The 22,522-nt window shown below is 32.7% G+C and overlaps 1 protein-coding gene across 3 annotated transcripts; it reads left to right on the top strand.

The window, feature by feature from the left end:
* The first annotated feature begins 47 nt into the window (after window positions 1–47).
* Window positions 48–9,197, top strand: LOC124422590 (transcription elongation factor SPT6-like). 3 transcript variants are annotated; one of them, XM_046959255.1, is made up of 13 exons: window positions 48–189; window positions 276–357; window positions 473–660; window positions 726–845; window positions 988–1,005; window positions 1,129–1,289; window positions 1,369–1,618; window positions 1,704–4,738; window positions 4,810–5,326; window positions 5,399–5,639; window positions 5,726–6,152; window positions 6,242–7,916; window positions 8,844–9,197. In XM_046959255.1, the coding sequence occupies exons 1-12, from the start codon at window positions 151–153 to the stop codon at window positions 6,441–6,443; spliced, it is 5,280 nt and encodes a 1,759-aa protein (XP_046815211.1). In that variant the 5' UTR covers window positions 48–150; the 3' UTR covers window positions 6,444–7,916; window positions 8,844–9,197. The 3 variants fall into 3 exon arrangements, with proteins under 3 accessions (XP_046815211.1, XP_046815212.1, XP_046815213.1); XM_046959256.1 differs by having other exon boundaries at window positions 6,242–7,907; XM_046959257.1 differs by lacking the exon at window positions 988–1,005.
* The last annotated feature ends 13,325 nt before the right edge of the window (window positions 9,198–22,522 follow it).

Consider the following 22,522-nt stretch of genomic DNA (forward strand, 5'->3'; position numbering starts at 1 on the left):
TGAAATATTCACGTTTCGTAACCACGTGATCTTCTAAGTGCATTAATAAACCGGCGCAGTGGAAGACGAAAACTCTACAGCTTCTTCGAAAATTCTTTTCGATTTTCTCTTATATCTGCAACACATTTTTAAGATAACTTTTTTGTTTAAATGGCAGACTTTTTAGATTCTGAAGCGGAAGAAAGCGAGGTTAGTGTTTTAATATGTTGTCACGCATTGACGTATCGTATTATGACATCGTTCTGCATTGTAGAGTTAACCTTATGTTATTTTAGGAGGAAGAGGAACTTGATCAAAATGAGAAAAAGAAGTTGAAAAAAATAAAGGCAGTCGAAGAAAGTGACGAAGAAGATGATGGTCGGTGAAAACTTACTATTATATTTATGATTATTCCCAATTAAACATGTCACCTTTTTTTTGGCCCATTTGTCTAAAATTGATTGTAGTGAATAAATTAGTTTTTATTATTCAGATGATGGAGAAGAAGTAGCAGACTTGATTGATGATAATCCAATAGAAGAAGAGAGTGATGTTGAGGACAGTGATACTTCCGGTGGTACAAAAAAGAGAAAAAAGAGCGACGATGAAGATTTTGATGATCGACTGGAGGAAGAAGATTATGATTTGATAGAAGAAAATTTAGGTGTCAAACTTGAAAGAGTAAGTAGAACATAATCTTTTTTCTAGGAAAACAATATATTAAGACAAATTTTCATTCAATTCAGAAACGCAGATTTAAACGTCTAAGAAGAATACAAGATGAAGAATCAGAAGATGAACAGGAAAAGGAACCAGAAGAAGAACGAGATGCTATTGCTACTGAGCTATTTGAAGGCTCTGGTGATGTAAGTTCTAAACAATTTATTTTATTTTATCATTTGAAATTGTTAAAGATATATATATATATATATATATATATATATATATATATATATATATATATATATATATTATTGATTTATTTATTTATTTACCTGCATCTATAAGGAAAGGGATATTTTCGTGGTATGTATTTTTTAACTGCATGCAAATAAATATTAAATCCAAAAAAATATATGTAATAAAATTGTAATTAGATTCATTGAGAGAAATTCTCTCTACTCACGTCTAATATATTTTATTATACAGGAGGAAGAACGACGAAGTGAACGTAGTCATAGACCAGAAGTGGAGACTCTTGATGAAGAAGGAAGTGAAGGAGATGATGACATGAATGATTTTATTGTCGATGAGGATGGAAGATCTTTAGCAGAAAAACGTATGAAAAAGAAACCTATATTCTCAGATGCGTAAGTATTAAAATCATATGCATTACATATTATATTATATACATACAGTAAAATATTAATTTATTTGTATTGCAAACAGTGCACTACAAGAAGCACAAGATATTTTTGGGGTAGATTTTGATTTTGATGAGTTTGGTAAATTTGGAGAAGAAGATTATGAAGAAGAAGAAGAAGAAGAAGAAGAAGATGAATATTTGGATGATGATGTTGATGAAAGACCAAGAAGACCAAAGAAACAATTTAAAAAGAAAAGCACAAGGAAAAGTATTTTTGAAATATATGAGCCAAGTGAGCTGAAGAGAGGTCATTTTACAGACTTAGATAATGAGGTATTTACTAAGTTGAGATAATTTGTGTTTTGTGTTAAATATTTTAATACAATACTAATTATTTTTTTCGAATCTATTATTCTAGATTCGCAATACAGATATTCCTGAAAGAATGCAACTTCGTTCTATTCCTGTTACACTTGTAGTTGAAGGTTCTGATGAATTAGATCTTGAGGCTGAATGGATATATAAACAAGCTTTTTGTCGACCTACCATTTCCGTTCAAGATGCTCATTTAAATGAAGAAGCCAAAGAAAGAGCCAAAAAAGGCCCACAAACTATTGGAAAAATTAAAAAAGCTTTAGATTTTATGCGCAATCAACATTTTGAAGTCCCTTTCATTTCATTTTATAGAAAAGAATATGTGCTTCCAGAACTAAATATCAATGATTTATGGAAAGTATACAAATTTGATGCCAAATGGTGTCAATTGCGTCAACGAAAAGAAAATTTATTAAAATTATTTAAGAAAATGAGAAATTATCAGTTAGATGAAATTATGAAAAACCCTGATGCTCCATTACCTGATAATGTGAGAATAATAAAAGATGATGACATTGAACGTCTTAAAAATATTCAGACAAGCGAAGAGTTAAATGATGTTTATCAACATTTTATGCTTTATTATAGTCATGAGATACCAGCTATGCAAGAAGTTGTACGCCAGAAAGAAAGAGAAACGCGTCGTGAAGCCAGAATACAAAAAAGAAAACAACAAATTGCTGAAGCAGAAGAGAATGGTGAAAATCCTCCAGAAGAAGACATAGAAGTAGCAGAAGAAGAAGAAGAACCAGATGAAACCTTAAAACAAGCAGTGAGGAGTGGACCTTATTCCACATGTAGAAAAGCAGGCTTAGATCCACTTGCCAAAAAGTTTGGTCTTACTCCTGAACATTTTGCAGAAAATTTGCGTGATAATTATCAACGTCACGAAGTGGATCAAGAACCTACAGAACCTATTACAGTTGCAAATGATTTTTGTAGTTCAAGATTTAAAACTTCAGATGAAGTTCTCAAAGCTGCGCAATTAATGGTTGCAATGCAGTTGGCACGCGAGCCATTAGTACGCAAATGTGTCAGAGAAATGTATATGGAAAGAGCAAAAGTATCAATAAGACCTACAAAGAAAGGTATTAAAGAAATAGATGAGAATCATCCTATATACTCCATGAAATATCTTAAAGACAAACCAGTGCGAGATCTTGTAGGAGATCAGTTTTTAAAATTGATTATAGCTGAAACAGATAAGCTTATTAATATTTCGCTGAGTGACACAATAGAAGGAAATACAACAAGCAATTATGTTGATGAAATGAAGCAGCTTTATTATAGAGATGAATTCAGCAAAAATGTTCAAGATTGGAATGCTTTAAGAGTTGGCAGTGTAGAAATGGCACTCAATCGTATGGTAATACCACATTTGAAAAAGGAATTGAGAACAAATCTTGTTGCAGAAGCAAAAGAATGTGTAATGAGAGCATGTTGTCGTAAAATGTATAATTGGATTAAAGTAGCTCCATATACTTGTGAATTCCCTGAAGAAGAAGATGAAGAATGGGACACAAGTAAAGGTCTTCGAGTGATGGGTTTAGCTTATGTACCTGATTATTCTCAAGCTGCTTTTACATGCATAGTTTCTGCTGACGGTGAATGTACAGATTATGTAAGATTACCACATTTGTTGAAAAGAAAAAATAGTTTTAGAGAAGATGAAAAAGTCATGAAAGAAGCTGATTTAATTACACTTAAAAATTTTATTGCAACAAAAAAACCTCATGTGGTTGTCATAGGTGGTGAATCAAGGGAAGCGTTAATGATAGTATCTGATATAAAGGAATGTATTTCGAATCTAATGGAAGATGAACAATTTCCCAGTATCCAAGTTGAGATTTGTGAAAATGAACTTGCTAAAATTTATTCCAATAGTAACAAAGGTGTATCTGAATTTAGAGATTATCCAGAATTGTTACGACAAGCTATATCTTTAGCGAGAAGAATGCAGGATCCTTTAGTAGAATTTTCTCAATTATGTACTGCAGATGAAGAAATATTATGCCTCAAATATCATTCATTGCAAGATCAGCTTCTTAAGGAAGAACTTCTAGAAAATTTGTATTTAGAATTTGTGAATAGGGTAAATGAAGTTGGTGTTGATGTTAATAAAGCAGTACAACAAGCTTATTCTGGAAATCTAGTTCAGTTTATATGTGGCTTGGGCCCTAGAAAAGGGCAAGCATTGATTAAAATATTGAAACAAACTAATCAAAGATTGGAAAATAGAACACAACTTGTAACAGCCTGTCATATGGGACCTAAAGTATTTATCAATTGTGCTGGCTTTATAAAAATTGATACAAATAGTTTGGGGGATAGTACAGAAGCGTACGTAGAAGTACTAGATGGTTCAAGAGTGCATCCTGAAACATATGAATGGGCAAGAAAAATGGCAGTAGATGCTTTGGAATATGATGATGAGGATGCAAATCCGGCAGGTGCTCTAGAAGAAATTCTAGAATCACCAGAAAGATTGAAAGATTTAGACTTGGATGCATTTGCAGAAGAATTAGAAAGGCAAGGTTTTGGCAATAAATGTGTTACATTATATGACATTAGGGCTGAATTGAACTCTAGATATAAAGATTTACGTTTATTATACCAATCTCCAAGTCCAGAAAAATTGTTTGATATATTAACTAAAGAAACACCTGAAACATTCTACATAGGTAAATTGGTATTAGCAACAGTAGTTGGTATAAGTCATAGAAAACCACAAGGAGAACAATTGGATCAAGCAAATCCAGTCAGAAATGATGAAACTGGTTTATGGCAGTGTCCATTCTGTCTTAAAAATGATTTTCCTGAGCTTTCAGAAGTATGGAATCATTTTGATGCAGGAGCTTGTCCAGGAAAGGCTACAGGTGTAAGATTAAGATTAGACAATGGAATATCTGGCTATATTCATATTAAAAATTTATCTGATAAACATGTTGCTAATCCTGAAGAAAGAGTAAGCATAGGCCAAGTAATTCACTGCCGTATTATCAAAATCGAAGTAGAACGTTTTAGTGTGGAATGTACGAGCAAAAGCAGCGATCTCGCAGACAAAAATCATGAATGGAGGTAAGATATCACATTTAATAGTTATTTATTGAAAATTTAATGATTTAATAAATTTTTGTATTTGCTTTTAGGCCACAGAGAGACATTTATTATGATACAGAGACGCACGATAAAGATGTAAAAATAGAAGAGGATGCTAAGAAAGTAAAGCAGCGGCAAACATATGTAAAGCGTGTTATTATACATCCGTCTTTTCACAATATTAGTTTTGCGGAATCGGAGAAGTTAATGCAAAATATGAAACAAGGAGAAGGCATAATAAGACCAAGCAGTAAAGGTGCTGATCACTTGACTGTGACGTGGAAAGTAACAGATAATATTTATCAACACATTGATGTAAGAGAAGAAGGCAAAGAAAACGCATTTTCCTTGGGACATAGTTTGTGGATAGGCAATGAAGAATTTGAAGATCTAGATGAAATAATTGCTAGACACGTCAATCCAATGGCTGCATATGCTTCAGAATTATTAGATTTTAAATATTACAAAACAAACGTCGAAGGTGTAAAAGATAAAGCCGAAGAGATATTAAAAGAACAAAAGAAACAAAATCCGGGTGGAATTCCATATATTATATCTGCAGCTAAAGTATGATTAATGCGAAAAACGTTTACATTATAAATCATAAACGTTTCACTAACTTTACTTCTTACATTTCAGAATTATCCAGGAAAATTCCTCCTTTCATATTTACCTAGAGTTCGATGCCGTCATGAATACGTTAGCGTTTCACCAGATGGTTTTAAATTTAGAGGACAAATGTTTAGTAGAGTAAATGATTTATTCCGTTGGTTCAAAGAACATTTTAGAGATCCAATACCTGGCCAATCAACACCAGGCACTCCACATGGTGCTTTAACTTCCAGAACACCGTATCATACTACACCTGGAGCAGTTACAGGTACTTTGTTGTTTATTAGTCTTTGTTATTATTATTATTATTTGTACAAAAATATAAACTTTATTTGTATACACATTATGTCTCAGGAATGAATCAAGATGCAATACAAAGAGTGGCACAAAATTTACCACATCACATGTTGCATTCCCTATCACAAGTAGCAAATCAGACACCACATCATTACCCACCACATACTCCAGGTGCAGCAAGTACCACAGCTTATGGCGGAATGCATACGTATCCAAATACACCTTATACTCCTTCCGGACAAACTCCATTTATGACACCATACCAAACACCTCATACTCCACACCATGCACAACAGACACCAAATCATCATCAGGGCCCATTTTTACACCCAGTATCATCATCGATACCATCTGTAACTCAGAGATCAATGCGATCTCACAGACCTATTCCATCCATGTCTACACCCTCATCTGGGGATACCATGGATTGGAGTAAAGCAGCAGAAGCATGGGCTCGTTTGAAACAATCCACTCCACGAGGATCGTAAGACAATACTATTTATGATCTTATAAAATTTAATTATAAAAAATTCTTTTTTTTAAATCTTATTAAAATTTTATTAATGCAAATAGTGGTAGCACTCCAAGATATGAGGAATCCAGAAAAACACCACGAAATTATGAAGATTCCGCTGGAAGAACAACTCCAAGAAATAGAACTCCGTCTAATCGTACGCCATCCTATAAATCGCCACGAGGCACACCATTTACGAATTCTAGTCCACGAAGTATGTCTCTTAGTGGAGATGGTACTCCTTTATATGACGAAAGTTAACCCATGAATATAGTTAAGATTAAATTAAAATATGTATTAACGAATGATTAATATGTTTAATTGGTATAGGCCATACATTTTTCATGTATTTTATATAATGGCAAATGGTAATATTGTACATATATGTACATAAATATATATACATATAATATATAGGGTAAGATTTTAAATGGAATACCTAAATATCTCGAATGTATTTTTGAAAAAAAAATTTGAAACATAAGTTGTTCGGTTTTGGGAAGTATTATTTATTTTTAATTCAGTGAAAGTTTTTGAAGTTATTTCAAAATTAACTTTATTTTAATTTGTTTAAAATATTTTTTCATTTTTTTATAGTCCACTTTCTATGATATTTACCGGCAAAATAATTAGGACAAGTAGAAGAGAATAAGTGGTTTTTTTTTTAGAAAAATATTTTAATAAAAAATTAAAATAGAAGATCTAATTCTCTAATTTACAATACAGATAATAGAATATTCAAGAAATAGTCAAATTAACTCACGTTGAGGCGGTTCAGTCATTTAATTATCTTACCTTTTCTCGACAATTGACAATCGCCAATTGTCATATATATATATATATTAATTATAGAAAAAAATTTGTAAATGAGTGCAGCTTACAATTTTATTCGTATTCAACCGCGCACACGAATGAATCAAATTCTTCCGTCTCACTTTATCGGTAACCCTTCCATTCGCAATATAGTAGTATAACATGCATAAAATAGTCTAACAAGCATATACATCGATATGACTAGGGTAATTCATTTTCACTATTTTTAAGGATTGGTTGAAAGCATTACCATTCTTCAACTGAAGGAAACCTATAAAAAAAATACATCGACACAATAGTCGCATGGTAGTTTCTTGATTGCGCTTGTAGTTCATATTATATATTATAGAACCAACTGAATTTGGATCTATTAAGCCAAAATCGAGCAATGTTGTTATTTCTCACCATAGATATTTGACAACGCAGCAACATATTCGATAATCGAATTATATTTTTGTCCAATCTAAGAAAAATTAATAATTATAAATTTATATTTTATTGATGAACAAAAATATATATTACCATTAAGATCGTTAATAAATTAATGAATAAAATAGTCATTTCTAATTGTCTCTGCTTGATATTCGAAGTTCGATATATCGATATTTATCCAGCTAATCAATCATCAATTTATCGAACAACATCGTATCAAAATCGTCCTTCTTCTTATACTTGCGTCTCATTGGTTAGTCTAACTAACGGAAGTGTAACAGTAGTAAAGCTGATCTGACTACGTAGCATAAGGGGTCTTCATAACTACTTACACGGACCGCCGCGGTCATTCCATGGGACGCTGACGAGAAAGCGTTATAGCCGTTTATTTGAAGACGGAAATCAATTCTCTCGTGTTATTATTTCTTTACGGCATCAAAATTCTACTATCTTCTCATAACAGTCATCGTTTTTCGCATAGTAAGTTTGGTGAGTTTAATTATCATAATATTCTTCTCTACATTTCGTTCATCGGTTTTTTTCACTCTTGTTAATGGCGTACGTGCAACTACGATGGAGTATTTATTTAAAAGGATCGATATTTTCTCATTGTTCTTCGATCCTGTAATATAATTGCAAAGTTTTCTAGAACTTCAGGATAGAAATATTGTATTTCGCATAATTAGTTATCGATTCCAATTTTATTAGGTCATATTATGTGTATATATACATATATATATATATATATACACACATATATATATATAAATTTATGCATTATCAAGTTTATGTTGTATATTGTATCACATCTCTCTCTATTCAGGTATTTTTTGAGATATTTTTAATTTATATTATTAAATCTATACGTATTAAAACAATGATCTGGGTGATGATAATTTCTGTTTCTATTCTTATCAAAACAATTTAATTGCATAGAAATTTATATATCAAAGATATAGGACAAAATAATGTTCTTCCAACAATAATAATTTATTTCAAATATAGATTATTTTTGTGCTAAATGTAATTGCATGTTTAATATCCTTTTTTAATAATAAGATCATATATATTTATATGTTAATATATGGGCCATGTATCTGTAATATTAAATTCTAGTTTGTTTTGGAAACTAATTTTTCATAAAAGATTTAATAAGTAAAAACTTTATTATTAATTTATATAAGTAATATTTATATGTTGAAGACATAATACACACCAATAACTTCTAAAATTATTATTTTTAATTTTTCTATAAATATGAATTCTTTTTTGTTTCTTTTTTTTATGACTAGAAATGAAATATAAGTGTAAGTAACGTGTACTTGTACGATGAAAGGAAGGAGACAATGGTAGTTACAATTTCTGATTGCCCTGTGCGGTTTAGGTACAGTGTGGAAAAAATGGTGTGTGTTGCAGGATCTTAGGCAGCTCAGTGTGTGTTAGGTGTCAAGAACAGATTCGTCATCAGTGGACATTTGTACAATGACTTGGTGCAGTTAACTACTCCTTTTCTGCTTCTCCATTTCATTGTCCTTCGTCGATGGGCCCTTTCCTGCTCGGTCATCTTTGTTCTCATCGACTTCTTATCTTTCGTCGTACCTTTTAGCTGTGAGTGAAGAAAGAAGAAGTTTCTGAAGTTTCTGAAGTCGAAGGTAATACTTCAAAGTAATGTAATAAAATTAGTTCATAATTCTGGAGGGAAGTGTTGTGATTTTACTAGAGGACTTGTTCCTCCGATGTTCTTGAGAGTATAAGAACATATTCGTTTAATTGCTTAAGTGTCTCTGCTCATCCCCTGAATATATATATATACACATACATTTACATATATATATTTTATAGTATATGTATATATATTTTAAATATATATTTACATGAATATATGATGCACATATGTGTGCTGTCTTAAAAGGATATAGTTATGTTTTAAAAATTAAAAGAATTGGTAAGTAATATCAGTTAAAATAATAGGAGGAGTGAGAATATTCATCAATGGATATATAATAATTAAAATATCCTTTATGAAAGAAGTTAGAATATTTATCAACAAAAGAATTACTTCAGTATTTAAAAAGGAAAAAATTTTCATTTAGAAGTTTATTTTTAACAGTATCATTTATTTTACATCAAAATCTAATCAAATTATGTGCTGCACAATAATTTGATTGATATTATTTAAATAAACAAATTTTTTACATTAAACATGATTGTCAAATGCATAAATTTTTTCTTCTTGAAGGCAAGTGCTTACATACTTGTTGATCTAAACATCTTAACATATACCACTATATTATTTTTTATAGCAAATTTAAGATATACAGTTAAAGATACTTGAATGTTGTTTGGTATATAAATATATACCAAGTATTCATGTAGTGTCATATTATGTTAGCTAATATTTCAATTTCACACCATCTATATCATTGACTTTTTTTTAAACTATTAAACTTTGATCAAAGTCTAAACAATGCCTATATAAATATAAACTTCATAGATAATAGGTTAAAATATCATACTATATAATAAAAAAACATGTAAAATGAATAAAGGTAAGTTGACAAATAAGATATGTTTACCATAATGTGGTAATTAAAGTAACATAAAATAACGTAAATATGGAATTCTTTATTTTAACAACATCCATTATGTAAAAAATGTGTTACAAATGAAATGAAACTTCGATCAAAGTTGGTAACCTAATTTGAGTATGTAATTTATAAGTTCTTTGTACGCGTTCCTTTTATTCTATATTCTATATCACAGATCACCCTTGATTTTCATTTGAATTTGCTTTTTCCCTTATATTATAACCACAAGGTCCGTTGATTATATAGAATCTATTATGTAAAAAGCATATATATTTATGTGTATATGATAAGATACACACAGGATTTATTCATTTTCTGAGAAAATTCCTATTTTATTACAAAAAGAAAAGCATATCGAGCTCTAAATCATAGAAACTTTCGATGTGCAGGTTATTTTGCATTTTATTCTTGAAAATACAAATATAAATGTATTATTAACAATTTCGTTTCGTTATTCCGTTAAAAATGGCGCCATGTTTAAGAAAGATATATATATATATATATATATATATATATATATATATATATATATATAAAATTCTAACGAGATTGAATTAAGATCAGGATAAAATCGAATGCTTGAATTTTAATCAGATTTGTCTCTATGGTCAATCATTATCGAATCAACGTTCATGAAAATAATGGTAATATTTAACGTGACATGATATTCAATGATATTATTCGAAAGACAAGTAAAAAAAAGGGAAAACGAGTGTGGAGAAAAAGAGAGAGTCTGCTGCAACTTAATCTTGCCAGTCCTTAGCCTGCTGCGAAGTTTGGTTTTTCAACGAGAGGTCCTTGCAAGCTGGGAGTCATCTTGTACGAGTGCATTTTTAATCGATTAAGATACATATATATATATATATATATATATATATATATATATATCTTATACATGCTATAAATGGATCTGACGTTTTATCGACGTTTTGTCTTTCGTTTCTCTCGTTGTCTAATTAATTTTACATCGAAATACGGAACAAGAGATTATTATATCGACTTAGAGTTTCTGAATATCTATATATTTGCACTGCTTATTGTTATTGTTATTGTTGTTGTTCTTTTATGTTTAATCAGCAAGGAATTCTGATTATATACACGTATCTACACATTTGTGTTTTAGAAATTAATTGGATTGAATAATTTAGGTAAGGGTAACACGTTATATACACGATGTTATATACATCGAACGATCGTTACCTACTTCAGTCCCCGAACTCAACAAATACATCTTTTGCCATAATTTGATATTAATCGTTATATTATTGATTATGTGAATGCTGACTATATATTTTTTTATTTTTTTTTTATTTTTCTTTTTTTTTTTTATTCTTTTTTTTTACATTGAGAAATAACAAATAGGTTATACGTGGGAGCATACATTGCTGGATGTGACCACAGACTTTGGTCATGCGACAATACTTATACTCATGATTCACGGCAAATTTAATCAACGATGAAGATAATTTTCGTCATTTTGTTAAACAGAAACTAAATGACGCAGTGTTCATATTCGCTGGAATTATATTATACAATTAATATTTAATATGCTCGAAGTTCTTGTAAGATAAAAGGAATAACAAATATAGTATTATATATATATATACATACATATATATATATATAAGGATATATATGTATATATACATATATATGTTTTATCCTCGGACATGAATAGATACCTACGTTTAATCGTCGACATAAATATATTGGAAAACAAATAAAAAGGAGTACCATTCAATTTTGTCGCGATGCACGTTCGTATCTTTTCATGTTTCAGATCGTCAAGAAAGAGAGAGACAGAGAGAGAAAAAGAAAGAAATAGAGATAGATGGAGCTTATCGTGATAAGCTATTTCATTAAATCTATATTTGCTTTGCCCTTTTCTTATTCCAATTGAACGTATAATGAAAACGCGGCATCGATTATAAATAAGATTTCGTCAATCGAACTTCTTGCATACGTCGAATCAATGGGAATTCTTATCGTCGATCTCTCACAAAACTTCGTTAATTCATCGTTAAACTACAATATTTTTTGTTGCAACGTTCTCCTTGCACATAAATTTCTTCAGAAGTTGCAGAATCCTTTTCTTTTTTCTTTTTTTATGTATCGAACGAGTGGGAGAAAAAAGCAAAAAAAAAAAGAAATATGATAAATATATCCTTACTCTCCTCGTCGATACTTATTCGTCATGGACGATTGATCGTAGCTATCTTGCGCACGCGCATGCGTGAAGTGGCTTAATACGTCTCTGACATATACATACATACAATATATATGCACACACGTGTTTACGTAAATTCGTATGAATACATTTTACTGTGTGAGCATGCGTGCGCACGACATATATATATATATATATATATATATGTATATATATACATATGCTGCATCGAAAGTATATATCTAAACATGTGTATGTAATGTTACATTTGTCTCTCTCTCCTCTGTGCACGACAGTAAAACGATCCTTTTTTATTCGGTCACACGGTTACTAGGTCATATATTTTCGAGAAAAAAGCTAAATATTTTTTACAGAATAAAAGATAAAAAAATGTTCACGTTTGATAGAGAACTATCAGTAATCAAATATTGCGAAATGCAGAGGGAGGGGAAGAGAAAGAAAGAGAGAGAAAGAGAGAGAGAGAGAGAAAGAAAGAAAAACAAGAAGAATAGGAGAAAGAGAAAAAATAGTGCTATAGATAAAGAAAGGAGAGGGGGAGAGCAGATTCAACGACTGTGAAAATCGATGCAGAAACGTCGCTACTAAACATTCTCTTCGCAAAGGTGATTTCGACGAATCAACGAGTGTATTTTATGTCTCCATTGAATATGAGTAACAATCGAGTAAAAATATACCGTATGAATACTGTTCTTATTTATTTATTTCTTTTTTCTTTTTTTCTTTTTCTTTTTTTTTTCTTCTTTTTTTTTTTTAATTTTTTTTTCATTTGTTCAAACGAATTTTGAATATGTTAATGATAACAGAAAGAAAGAATCATTTCTTCTCTATTCTCTCACTCTTCCATCATTTCTCAGTTAAAGAGGAGGATAGAGAGTGAGTAAGTGAAAGAAAGAGGGACAAAAGACAATAACCTTCGTGTGTCCTTCGAACGAGAGAGTGAAAGAGACAGTGTTCTACAACGGTAACGTTTCGAACGTGTTTCGCCGGAATCTCTCGGACGACATTTTAATCCTCATCGACAACGCATCGGGAGAAAGAGAAAGAAAGACTGATCGGTCATCATCGTCTTCTGTTCGAGTCTCAAAGGGATGACAAAGGAATCCTGACATCGGTCTTCTTCCACATCGAATCTGCAGGGTCCCCTTGTATTTCTCCATTCTATTATTATCATCATCATCATCGTTTCTTGAACGAGTTCTCTCTGTATGCCGTAATACTCGTCGTTTCTCGTTCTGACGACTAACCTTCAAATGGGTCCCTCTATCTCTGATGCTTTAAAACTCTCTTACGATATTATGATGAAATTTATCATCCTTTAAATTTTTTTGTTTATAAATCTCTTATTATTTCTTTCTTTTTCTCTATCTCTATCTCTCTCTCCTCCTCCTCCTCTCTCTCTCTCTCTCTCTCTCTCTCTCTCTCTCTCCTTCTCTTTATAATAAATATTTTACAAATCCGTAATTTTTTTAATCGACAGAGAGGGAAAGAGAAAGATTGATATATAAATATATTCCTATTATTTATCCTAATAATTCTTTTATTTCTTCATCTTTCTCTTTTTAAGATTCTTACAAATTTGTACCTATCCTTTTTTATATTTATTAATCGATAGAGAAAAAGAAAAAATGTATATATATATATATATATATGTACTTGTTATTATCCTAAAAATTTTTTTGGTCCTTTGATATGTTCTTCCTATCTACCCTTTTATCATTTCTTAGTCAAATGGAAATCACTTTTCTTGATATGAAAAAGGAAAACTTGTAGATACTGCGTAACCATATCCAGGTAGCTCTCTTTTCAACGCTGCTATCGAATTCGACGCATCGCTTCTGTTTTTTTTACATTTTCTTATCGAGATTGATCTTTTGTAACAAGAGAAGGAAAAAGTAAGATAGAGAAAAAGAGAGAGAGAAAGAGAAAGAGAGGGGGAGAGAGAAAGAGAGAGCAGTGGCTGCTAACGACAAACGAAGAAAGAAAATCTACCCCATCGGTGATTCGACCATTCTCCAAGCGGTTGTATTAGCTGTTAACCCGGAATATACTACTCTTCTTACATCTCTTGAGAATCTGTTTCCATATTGGAATGTAACAGGGCCTGTTACAAATTTTTACATCTCCTTCAGATAATAAATTGCACACTGAATTAGTAAACAATTATAATTATCTTTATGAATTTTCCATTTTTATTTTTTGATGAATTTTATTTACTAATTATATGTACAATTTTTCGAATGAAATTAATTTACATATTTCTATAAATTTATTTTTATAAAAGTTAGGCTCTAAAAATTTTTATTTAACATACTGGATTTATTTTCTGGACGTATTCGTTGGAGAACAAATTATATCTTTTATCTATTAAATTAACGTGAATTTTTTTTTTTTCTGATCTTGTTTATTTGTTTACTCGCTCGGCAACGTTCGTCGATGAATTGTTTTCATCTCGTGTATTCTCTTACTGTAAACATGAAATGTTAACATTATGGTTTTGATTTTAACTCGCTGCTGATAATAATACAATGACGAGAATTTATGTCGTATGTGTTCTATATTCCAAGATAACAAACTATATACACATGCTGTGAACATACAGTCATCTTCGAAGGTTCTAAAACTTGTCGTAAGTTATGGATAAATTGAATAATTAAACTTCTTCACCAAGTTTTGCGTTTCGAAATAATAGAATCTATTATCTCGATTTATTTATCACACTATGATCGTAATCGAGTCGATTATCGAATTATTTATGTACATATATTGAATTAGCTATGGCATAAATATTAATTTATACAAGTTATATAATATAATTTATGACATATTTAATACAATATTTATTATAATCAATATCGATTATTTCCTAATACATTACTTCAGGAAAAAGATTACGTTGTAATACGCTTTATAATTTCTTGTTCAGTTTGATAAAAAGATACATTCGAACAAATACTTTGTGTGTGTGTGTGTGTGTGTGTGTAAAGAAACACATACACAGTGAGAAACAAAATGATAGAGGTTAAGTGACGAAATAGTAAAGACTTAGAAAATCTAACTACAATACAAAGAATAGTTATACTGCTCAAAAGATTTTGTAATACAGATAATCGATATACTCTTCGATTCTATCTCGCCAAGTAAAAATGACCTTTAATTATTTGACCTTTTTTAGAAATTCAACTTTCTTTCTTTAGAAATCTTTCCTTTGGAATCCTTATTAAAATGCGTGAACACGCGCATAGAAACTTTTCAGTGCTATCCGATGTTATTGATACTATATAGTAGCAAAAACGTACGTGGGCGTATTTCTATACCTGCCTGCCTTATGTCAGCACATTTAGCAGTTGAATTACCGAAGACTTCGTGCCAATGGAATCTATTAAGATAATAAAGATCTCCGTTACATGTATCAACCTAAAATATCTTATTTTTATTATTCTAACCAATGACAATAGTTCTTAATGAGTAATAATATTCATGATAAATGAATTAGGTATTCTATTTCGGAAATATAATATCTATATTAATAAAGTTTACTTATCAGAAGCTTACATTTTACATCGACTTTTCATCAGTAACAACGATTATTATCCGGCAAGCTATTAATCTATGCAAGCCATTAATGTATGTGCGTTTATGGTCTCTTCTGTGTGTACCTTTCACGCAGTGAAAGATAAAGTGTTAAGTCATTAGTGTTATTAGCCTTGTAAGAGATAAAAAGCGTCAAGTCCTTATAATTGTGCCGTACAAAATGACTCTGAAGTGTTCTTAATCTTTTTGTCAAAAATATTTTGACGTCTGCATTACATTGATATTACATTTTTTCAAATCTTTACATGAGTGTATTGAATTTAATGTAGTTATAATATATCTCGTAATCAATAAAACAATCATTAGACATAAAAGAAGGAACAAAAATCCACATCCTATATTCTCCTTTTACCGAAAATTTTTCAGATTCGATGAATTGTTTCGTATTCGAACGTCGACAAATTGTTAAATATCGATTCTACTCTTTTGGTACTTAACGAATATATACCTATTCTTTCTTATCTAATTTTCGCCTATCCGTTCGGTTGCAGATACGTGAAAAAAATATCTACCGAAAATGAGCGTCATAATCAGACTACAGAATCTAGCATGGTCTGCCAACGCTTTGGACATCCGCCAGTTTTTCAGAGGGCTCAGTATACCGGAAGGTGGAGTACATATTGTTGGCGGTGAATTAGGAGACGCGTTTATAGCGTTCAGGTAATAAAATGAGTTTGTTATTGAAAGAAGGAAAACACTGTTCCTTATTCTTCGAAGCATTATTTCATTCACCACGATCTATTCTCGTCTGCCAATTTTCAATGTATACATCTCGTTAACAATGAGAGCAAAAAATTTGTAAATATAATCAGGTTCAAAATAGTCGATTCCACTAATCAAGAACGTGGTCAACTTTTAGCACGGATGAGGATGCTCGGCAGGCGATGATGCAAGATGGCGGTAAGATCAAGGAAATGAAAATTAAATTGTTGCTCAGTTCGCGCACGGAAATGCAGAAAGTGATAGAAGCGGCGAGACAACAAACGTTACATCTTCAATCGTTTATACAGACAGCAGCACCAGTAGCAGTTCCAACTCCTGTTGTTTCGGCTAAACCTGCTTCTCCGAACGACAGAAGGGAGAAGGACAATGACAGCGAATCGAGCAAGGATCGGAAAGAGAGACGTGATAGATCGAGATCGAGAGATAGGTCACGTTCTCGAGATCGTGACAGGGATCGGGATAGACGCGATAGGGATAGGAATCGTGATCGCAGACGTCGAGACAGAAGCAGATCGCGTGACAGAGAACGCGATCGTCGAGACAGACGGCGCCGTCGTGAACGCTCAAGATCACGTGATCGTACACGTTCTAGAGATAGGGATGTTAACAAGCGTAACTCGACAGGAGAACGCCGAAAGGATGCAACTGACGACGATAATAACGATGTCGTTTGCGTAGGACAATTTCACAAGGATAAATCCGCGTCTAGTGGTTCGGCGAAAAAACAGCCGATCGTTGAAAATGGAATTTGGGAAGTACCGCCTCAAACGCAAATACAAGCGACCCTTTTAACGCCAGGAATTTTAGGAGCGGGAGTGGCTGCATTGTCACAAGATAGCGAGCAACGATCCATGACCTTTGGTAATTCCGTTCTAGGACAGCAATCTTTGCTTCAGTCGAATCAGTTCTCCTTGAATGGTTTGAACGGCGTCGGAAATCTGATGCAACCTCATGTTCAGACATTAACTGGCCATACGGTCGGGATGAATTCGCTTCCTCAAAACTTGGCTAACGCGTCCTTGCCAAGCTTAAATAGTGGTATGGGTAATTTAAATCGGCCAAAAGAACCTTGGGGTCAAAACGAACAGGGCAGAATGGATCAAGTAAGATTTCCAGGTAGAACGACCCAATTTGGGGCGCAGGATGGTAGCATGTATGGCGCAAATAATGGTGCCATCAACTGCAGACCTGGTCTGAGACCAAACAGTGCTTTCCTGAGTAAAGTACAGGAATTAGAAGGTCGACGTAATCCACATGCTTTTCAAGCTGTAGCTGCGGCTGCTGCGTCGCAGTATGGTAATTTCGAAAATGGTCCAGATAGGCAAACGTCCGGACGAAATTCCAGCGGTTCCTCGAGATTCTCGAATGATAAATCTAATTCTGGTGGTTATTGCGTGGAGGTACGTAATATGCCATTAAACGCTACATACACGGATGTTCGTCATGCTTTTCAAGGTATCTTTATCAGAAAAGATGGTTTGAAACTAATTAATGATAATCACGGTAATCGAGTCGGTATTGCGTATGTCAAGTTCAGTAAAGCGGAAGGTAAGGAACTAGCTTTATCAACGCCAAGGTACGTTCGTGGTTCCGAAGTGGAGGTTCTTCATTTGGATGAAAGTATTTTCGATAAAGCGGCAGATTCTTATGCGCCAGAGAAAGAGGATGAGGCTGACGTTAGGGGATCTACTTGCATCCTTCTAACGGATTTACCGTCGTTCACCAAAGAGATGGACATAGCCAAATTGTTCCACGACTGGAAGATTAATGATCTTTTTATTACGAATATCAAGGAATCCGGGAGTACGCATTACATGGCTTATGTGCAATTCGCTAGATTAGAAGACGCCAAATCGTCTCTTGGTACTTCTTTGAAGATAGGTAATAAACAGGTAACCGCAACAGCTATTTCAGAAGAAAAGTTCGCACAAGCTAAAAGAGAGCATGAAAATGGCATGAGCCAAATTACTACCTCGGATTGTATTATCATGCGTGGTTTGCCATTCCAATCGATGGATCGCGATGTTCTCGATTACTTTTCTGACATTGGTATTGTACCTCGTCGAATACATATGATATTGAATCAGAACGGTAAACCTACTGGCGATTGTTTCTGCGAATTCGAAACGACCGACGAAGCTCTAAGAGCGACGGCAAAGAATGGAGTTCCTTTTGGTAAGAATATACCGACGATCGAACTCATATCGCGAGCTCAAATGTTGGAGACTCTCGAAATGACCGATCCTCAACTCATAGAGGCTCAGCAACAGCAACAGCAACAACAACATTATCCACCACCACAGGACGCACGGCCACGATTTGCTGGACCTATGCAAAATCATATGCCGCGTTTTGGTAATTCAGCATTTGGTCCCAGGTGTCCTCCAGGATTAATGGGTATACCGAGACATATGTTAGGTCGTCATCCTGGTTCCATGGATTACGTCGAAGGTTTCGGTAAACCCGGTTGCGTTCTTTCTTTAGAAAATGTACCATTTAAAGCGGACATTAATGAAATAATTGACTTTTTCGGCGATTTCGATGTAAAACGCGAAAATGTTATAAGACGTTACAACGAAAGAGGTATGCCTACGGGTGATGCACGCGTAGCTTTCTCTTCTCCTAGCGAGGCCCAAAGAGCGTTGAGAGAACTGAAGCATTGCAAGATGAGAGATCGGACCATATACATGAAGTTAGCGTGAGTGGATGTTTCCGGTCGTGGCAACGACTCCAAGAGATCGACTTTGCAAAGGAGAACGAAATAATTCATTCGCATCCTCGGCAAACTTATCCCCACGACCATACAGGTTTGATTCTTCTTTGTTTGTCGTACGTCGATCATTGTCATCGCGAATTAATGAATTCCTCGCTCGAAAGCTCGAGCTTTAGATATATAAATATTTTTTACAAAAATAATATATATCGTCCGTCGTATTTTTTATGGGAATGATACGAAGATGGAGCAGGAGAAAAGTTTCGTGCGTATTGCCTTTTGTAAATAGAGAGTAAACATTTTTTATAATATCGTTTCATCTTCGACTCCAGCGATCAATGGCCGATCGTACGACGACGTTGTTCCTCGTATGACTTTACATTCAACGTACATACAAGATATCATCGTCGTTTTCTCCAACGAGCTAGATAGCTAATTGTTAATCCTTACGAATGAGGGGAGCTTAGAAAAGACACAATCGGTAGTTTCTACGTTGATGATACTAGCTCCCTTTATTGCATCTTAAGTCATTTAACTACTGTCGTGGTATCTAAGTGTGTATGTTTATGATTTGAATCTAGAAGGGCGTTTTGAATGCGTCACGTGGCATCGAGACCTATATTTGTTATAAAATATCGTTTCGACTGCGAAAGATTCGAACGAACGACGTACTGCAATTTCTTTGGTATTAAACTCCAAACGTGATATATTCTATTACGATATGATTTAATTTACAAAGATGTAAATAGTCTGACTTACATATTCTCTTACACTAATTCGCGTTTTGTCATATTCGCGTGCGAAGATTGGATGCAATAAGTTAGTTTCGAGCTATACTCTAATTATCAGTATCTTTATGTTATGTCGAATAATAATTTTATTTTTTTTTGTTTTTATTTTATTTTATTTTACTTTTTTTCATCGGGAGTATACAACGATCTTTGTCTACATTTTCGGCCGGTTAGCAGAATATATTTTCATATAAAAAATTAAACAAATTAATAGGAGTCGATAAGAGAAATGAATTTAATGAACCTTTTTTTCCTTCATAAATTTTTTCTAACTCTAAACGAAAAGTTTAGTCGACAATATGGATACTATGTATCGATAATAAAAATAATTATTCGCGATCATTACGTAATTCTTATCTTAAGTCGTTGAAATACAAGGCAACGAGGCGCATGAATTTTAAGTACAAATTCGAACGCGAACGATATAGTAATTCTTTCACTAAACCGATAATCGACCGTGCAAGCAAGTATTGTTGAAGTAAGAATATTAAAAGAGATACATACTGTAATCGGTCGCGCGTGTCGTCGTTAATTTTCTATGGATGAGTATGTATATTACATACATTGCATCCGCGTATGTGTGTATTACGTATATATATTAAAAAAAAAGTCAAATTGTATATATAAATTATATATATACAAATATATATATATATATAGACACACACATATATATACATATATACATACTCCCTTCTCCAGTTAGTTATAAAACGTAATAATAATTTATAAAAGGCGAGTATAACGATAGATTTAAGCGCACTTTATCATTATCCTCGTTATAGAATTGCGTTTAACATAAGGACTTGAAAACTTCAATAAATTTCTATTCAAAGTGAATTTCTTCGTACTTGTTCATTTCCTTCTATCATTTTTTATCGTTCTGAAAATCTGTAATTACTTTTTCCGTAAGGACAAAAGATGTCGCTGATAAGAAAAAAAAATTTGATAAATGATTTAACGATTTTGTAATTAAACTTTGAAGGATAAAGATTATGATTATCTAGCAATCATGAATCATGATTTTTTTTTCCTTTTTGATTTTTTAATAGTATTACGTTCAGGTTCTACAGACGGTTCACGATAAACCCACTGTAGGAAATCAGCGCTGCCTAAATATTGAGTCAGGAGCTATTTCTGTTAACTCATAACATGCAGAAACGTAAAGAAGAGGGGCAGCACTGTACTCCCTTACTGTACGACAGCTACATATTGCATATATACGATAGCGTATACGGTATCGCGAGTTTAGCATATCCGAGGACGAGTTGTTAGAGGTACATTTACTTTATCCAAGCTAGCCTATGTACCGTGCAAAGCTCTTGCGTTAGCCCATTACGAATTATAGTCTTACCACGCTTTCCTTGGAATCCGGGAAATGGTAATGGCGCGTATACAAACCATGTTACAAGCTACATGTCAATTAAACAGGAGAAAATTCTATGTTGAGAAGAAACTAAACCGATGATATATGAAAAATGAAGTTCTTTTTAAAAATGTAACTTTTATATATCCCAGAAGATGATTATATTGAAATATTATTATTATTATTATTATTACTATTGTTATTATTATCTTCTATGTTTTCAGTACATATATGTTCCGTTATATTTCACAATTCTCTACAGACACATATACATTTATACTATGTGAGGACCATACAGATTTACCATTTTAGGTAATGACATGGTATATCATTCATACCGTCATATTGCTCTCATCATCGCCCTGACCACACGGTTAAATATACATATATGTATATATACGTGCATGGGCGTATCGTCTTTTCAATATTGATTTCGAAGTACTACGTAATCATTGACAATTTGTACACTATGTTTTTCATGGTTACCTCAAAAATTTCCAATACATTGCTTTTTGTGCAAACAAACGATGAGATTTTTCTGTAAATATGTACGTATGCTCGCACCGTGTTGTATAAAAAAAAAAAAAAAAAAAAAAAACGGTTGGTCTCTAATTCTCTTGCTTCTTTTGCCGGCAAACAAACGTCAAACGTTTATTGTCGGCTTCGTTAGATTCTACCGGCGAAAGAGTCTACTTATAAGTGGTCAGAGTTGGCTATAATAGGGTCAACGAAACTCTAGTCTCTCTCTTTCTCTCTTTCTCATACATACACTCTTCTCATCTTGTTCGGCCCGTATAATGTCTACCGCATAATGTCTAATCTGAAATGTGTATCTCCTCATTCACGGATAGCGAACATTCGTTGTATCGTTCTACTAGTTATATTACATTTTCCAACGAGTTCTTCCCACCTGTCTTTTTATGTTTTATTTTTTTTTATTTTTTTTTTAATTCCTTTAAATCAGTGATACTTCGTCGTGATTCGGATTTATGAAAATTACGGGTTTGACTTGTGCGCTATTTTAAATAATGACTGCAGAATGAAAAAAAGTTTCATATTAATATTTGTTCAATACCTCTTTTTCTTTCATACACACATACATACGTACACACGTACATATAAATAGCCTCGAACA

The sequence above is a fragment of the Vespa crabro genome, chromosome 3 (genome assembly GCF_910589235.1).
Source record: "Vespa crabro chromosome 3, iyVesCrab1.2, whole genome shotgun sequence".
Classification (NCBI taxonomy): Eukaryota; Metazoa; Arthropoda; class Insecta; order Hymenoptera; family Vespidae; genus Vespa; species Vespa crabro.

Excerpts from the sequence above, each read along its gene's own strand:
- LOC124422590 (XM_046959255.1), top strand. The coding sequence starts at position 151 with ATGGCAGACTTTTTAGATTCTGAAGCGGAAGAAAGCGAG. Across the intron at positions 358-472 it reads AAGTGACGAAGAAGATGATG|ATGATGGAGAAGAAGTAGCA; the intron begins GTCGGTGAAAAC and ends TTTATTATTCAG. Across the intron at positions 661-725 it reads TAGGTGTCAAACTTGAAAGA|AAACGCAGATTTAAACGTCT; the intron begins GTAAGTAGAACA and ends CATTCAATTCAG.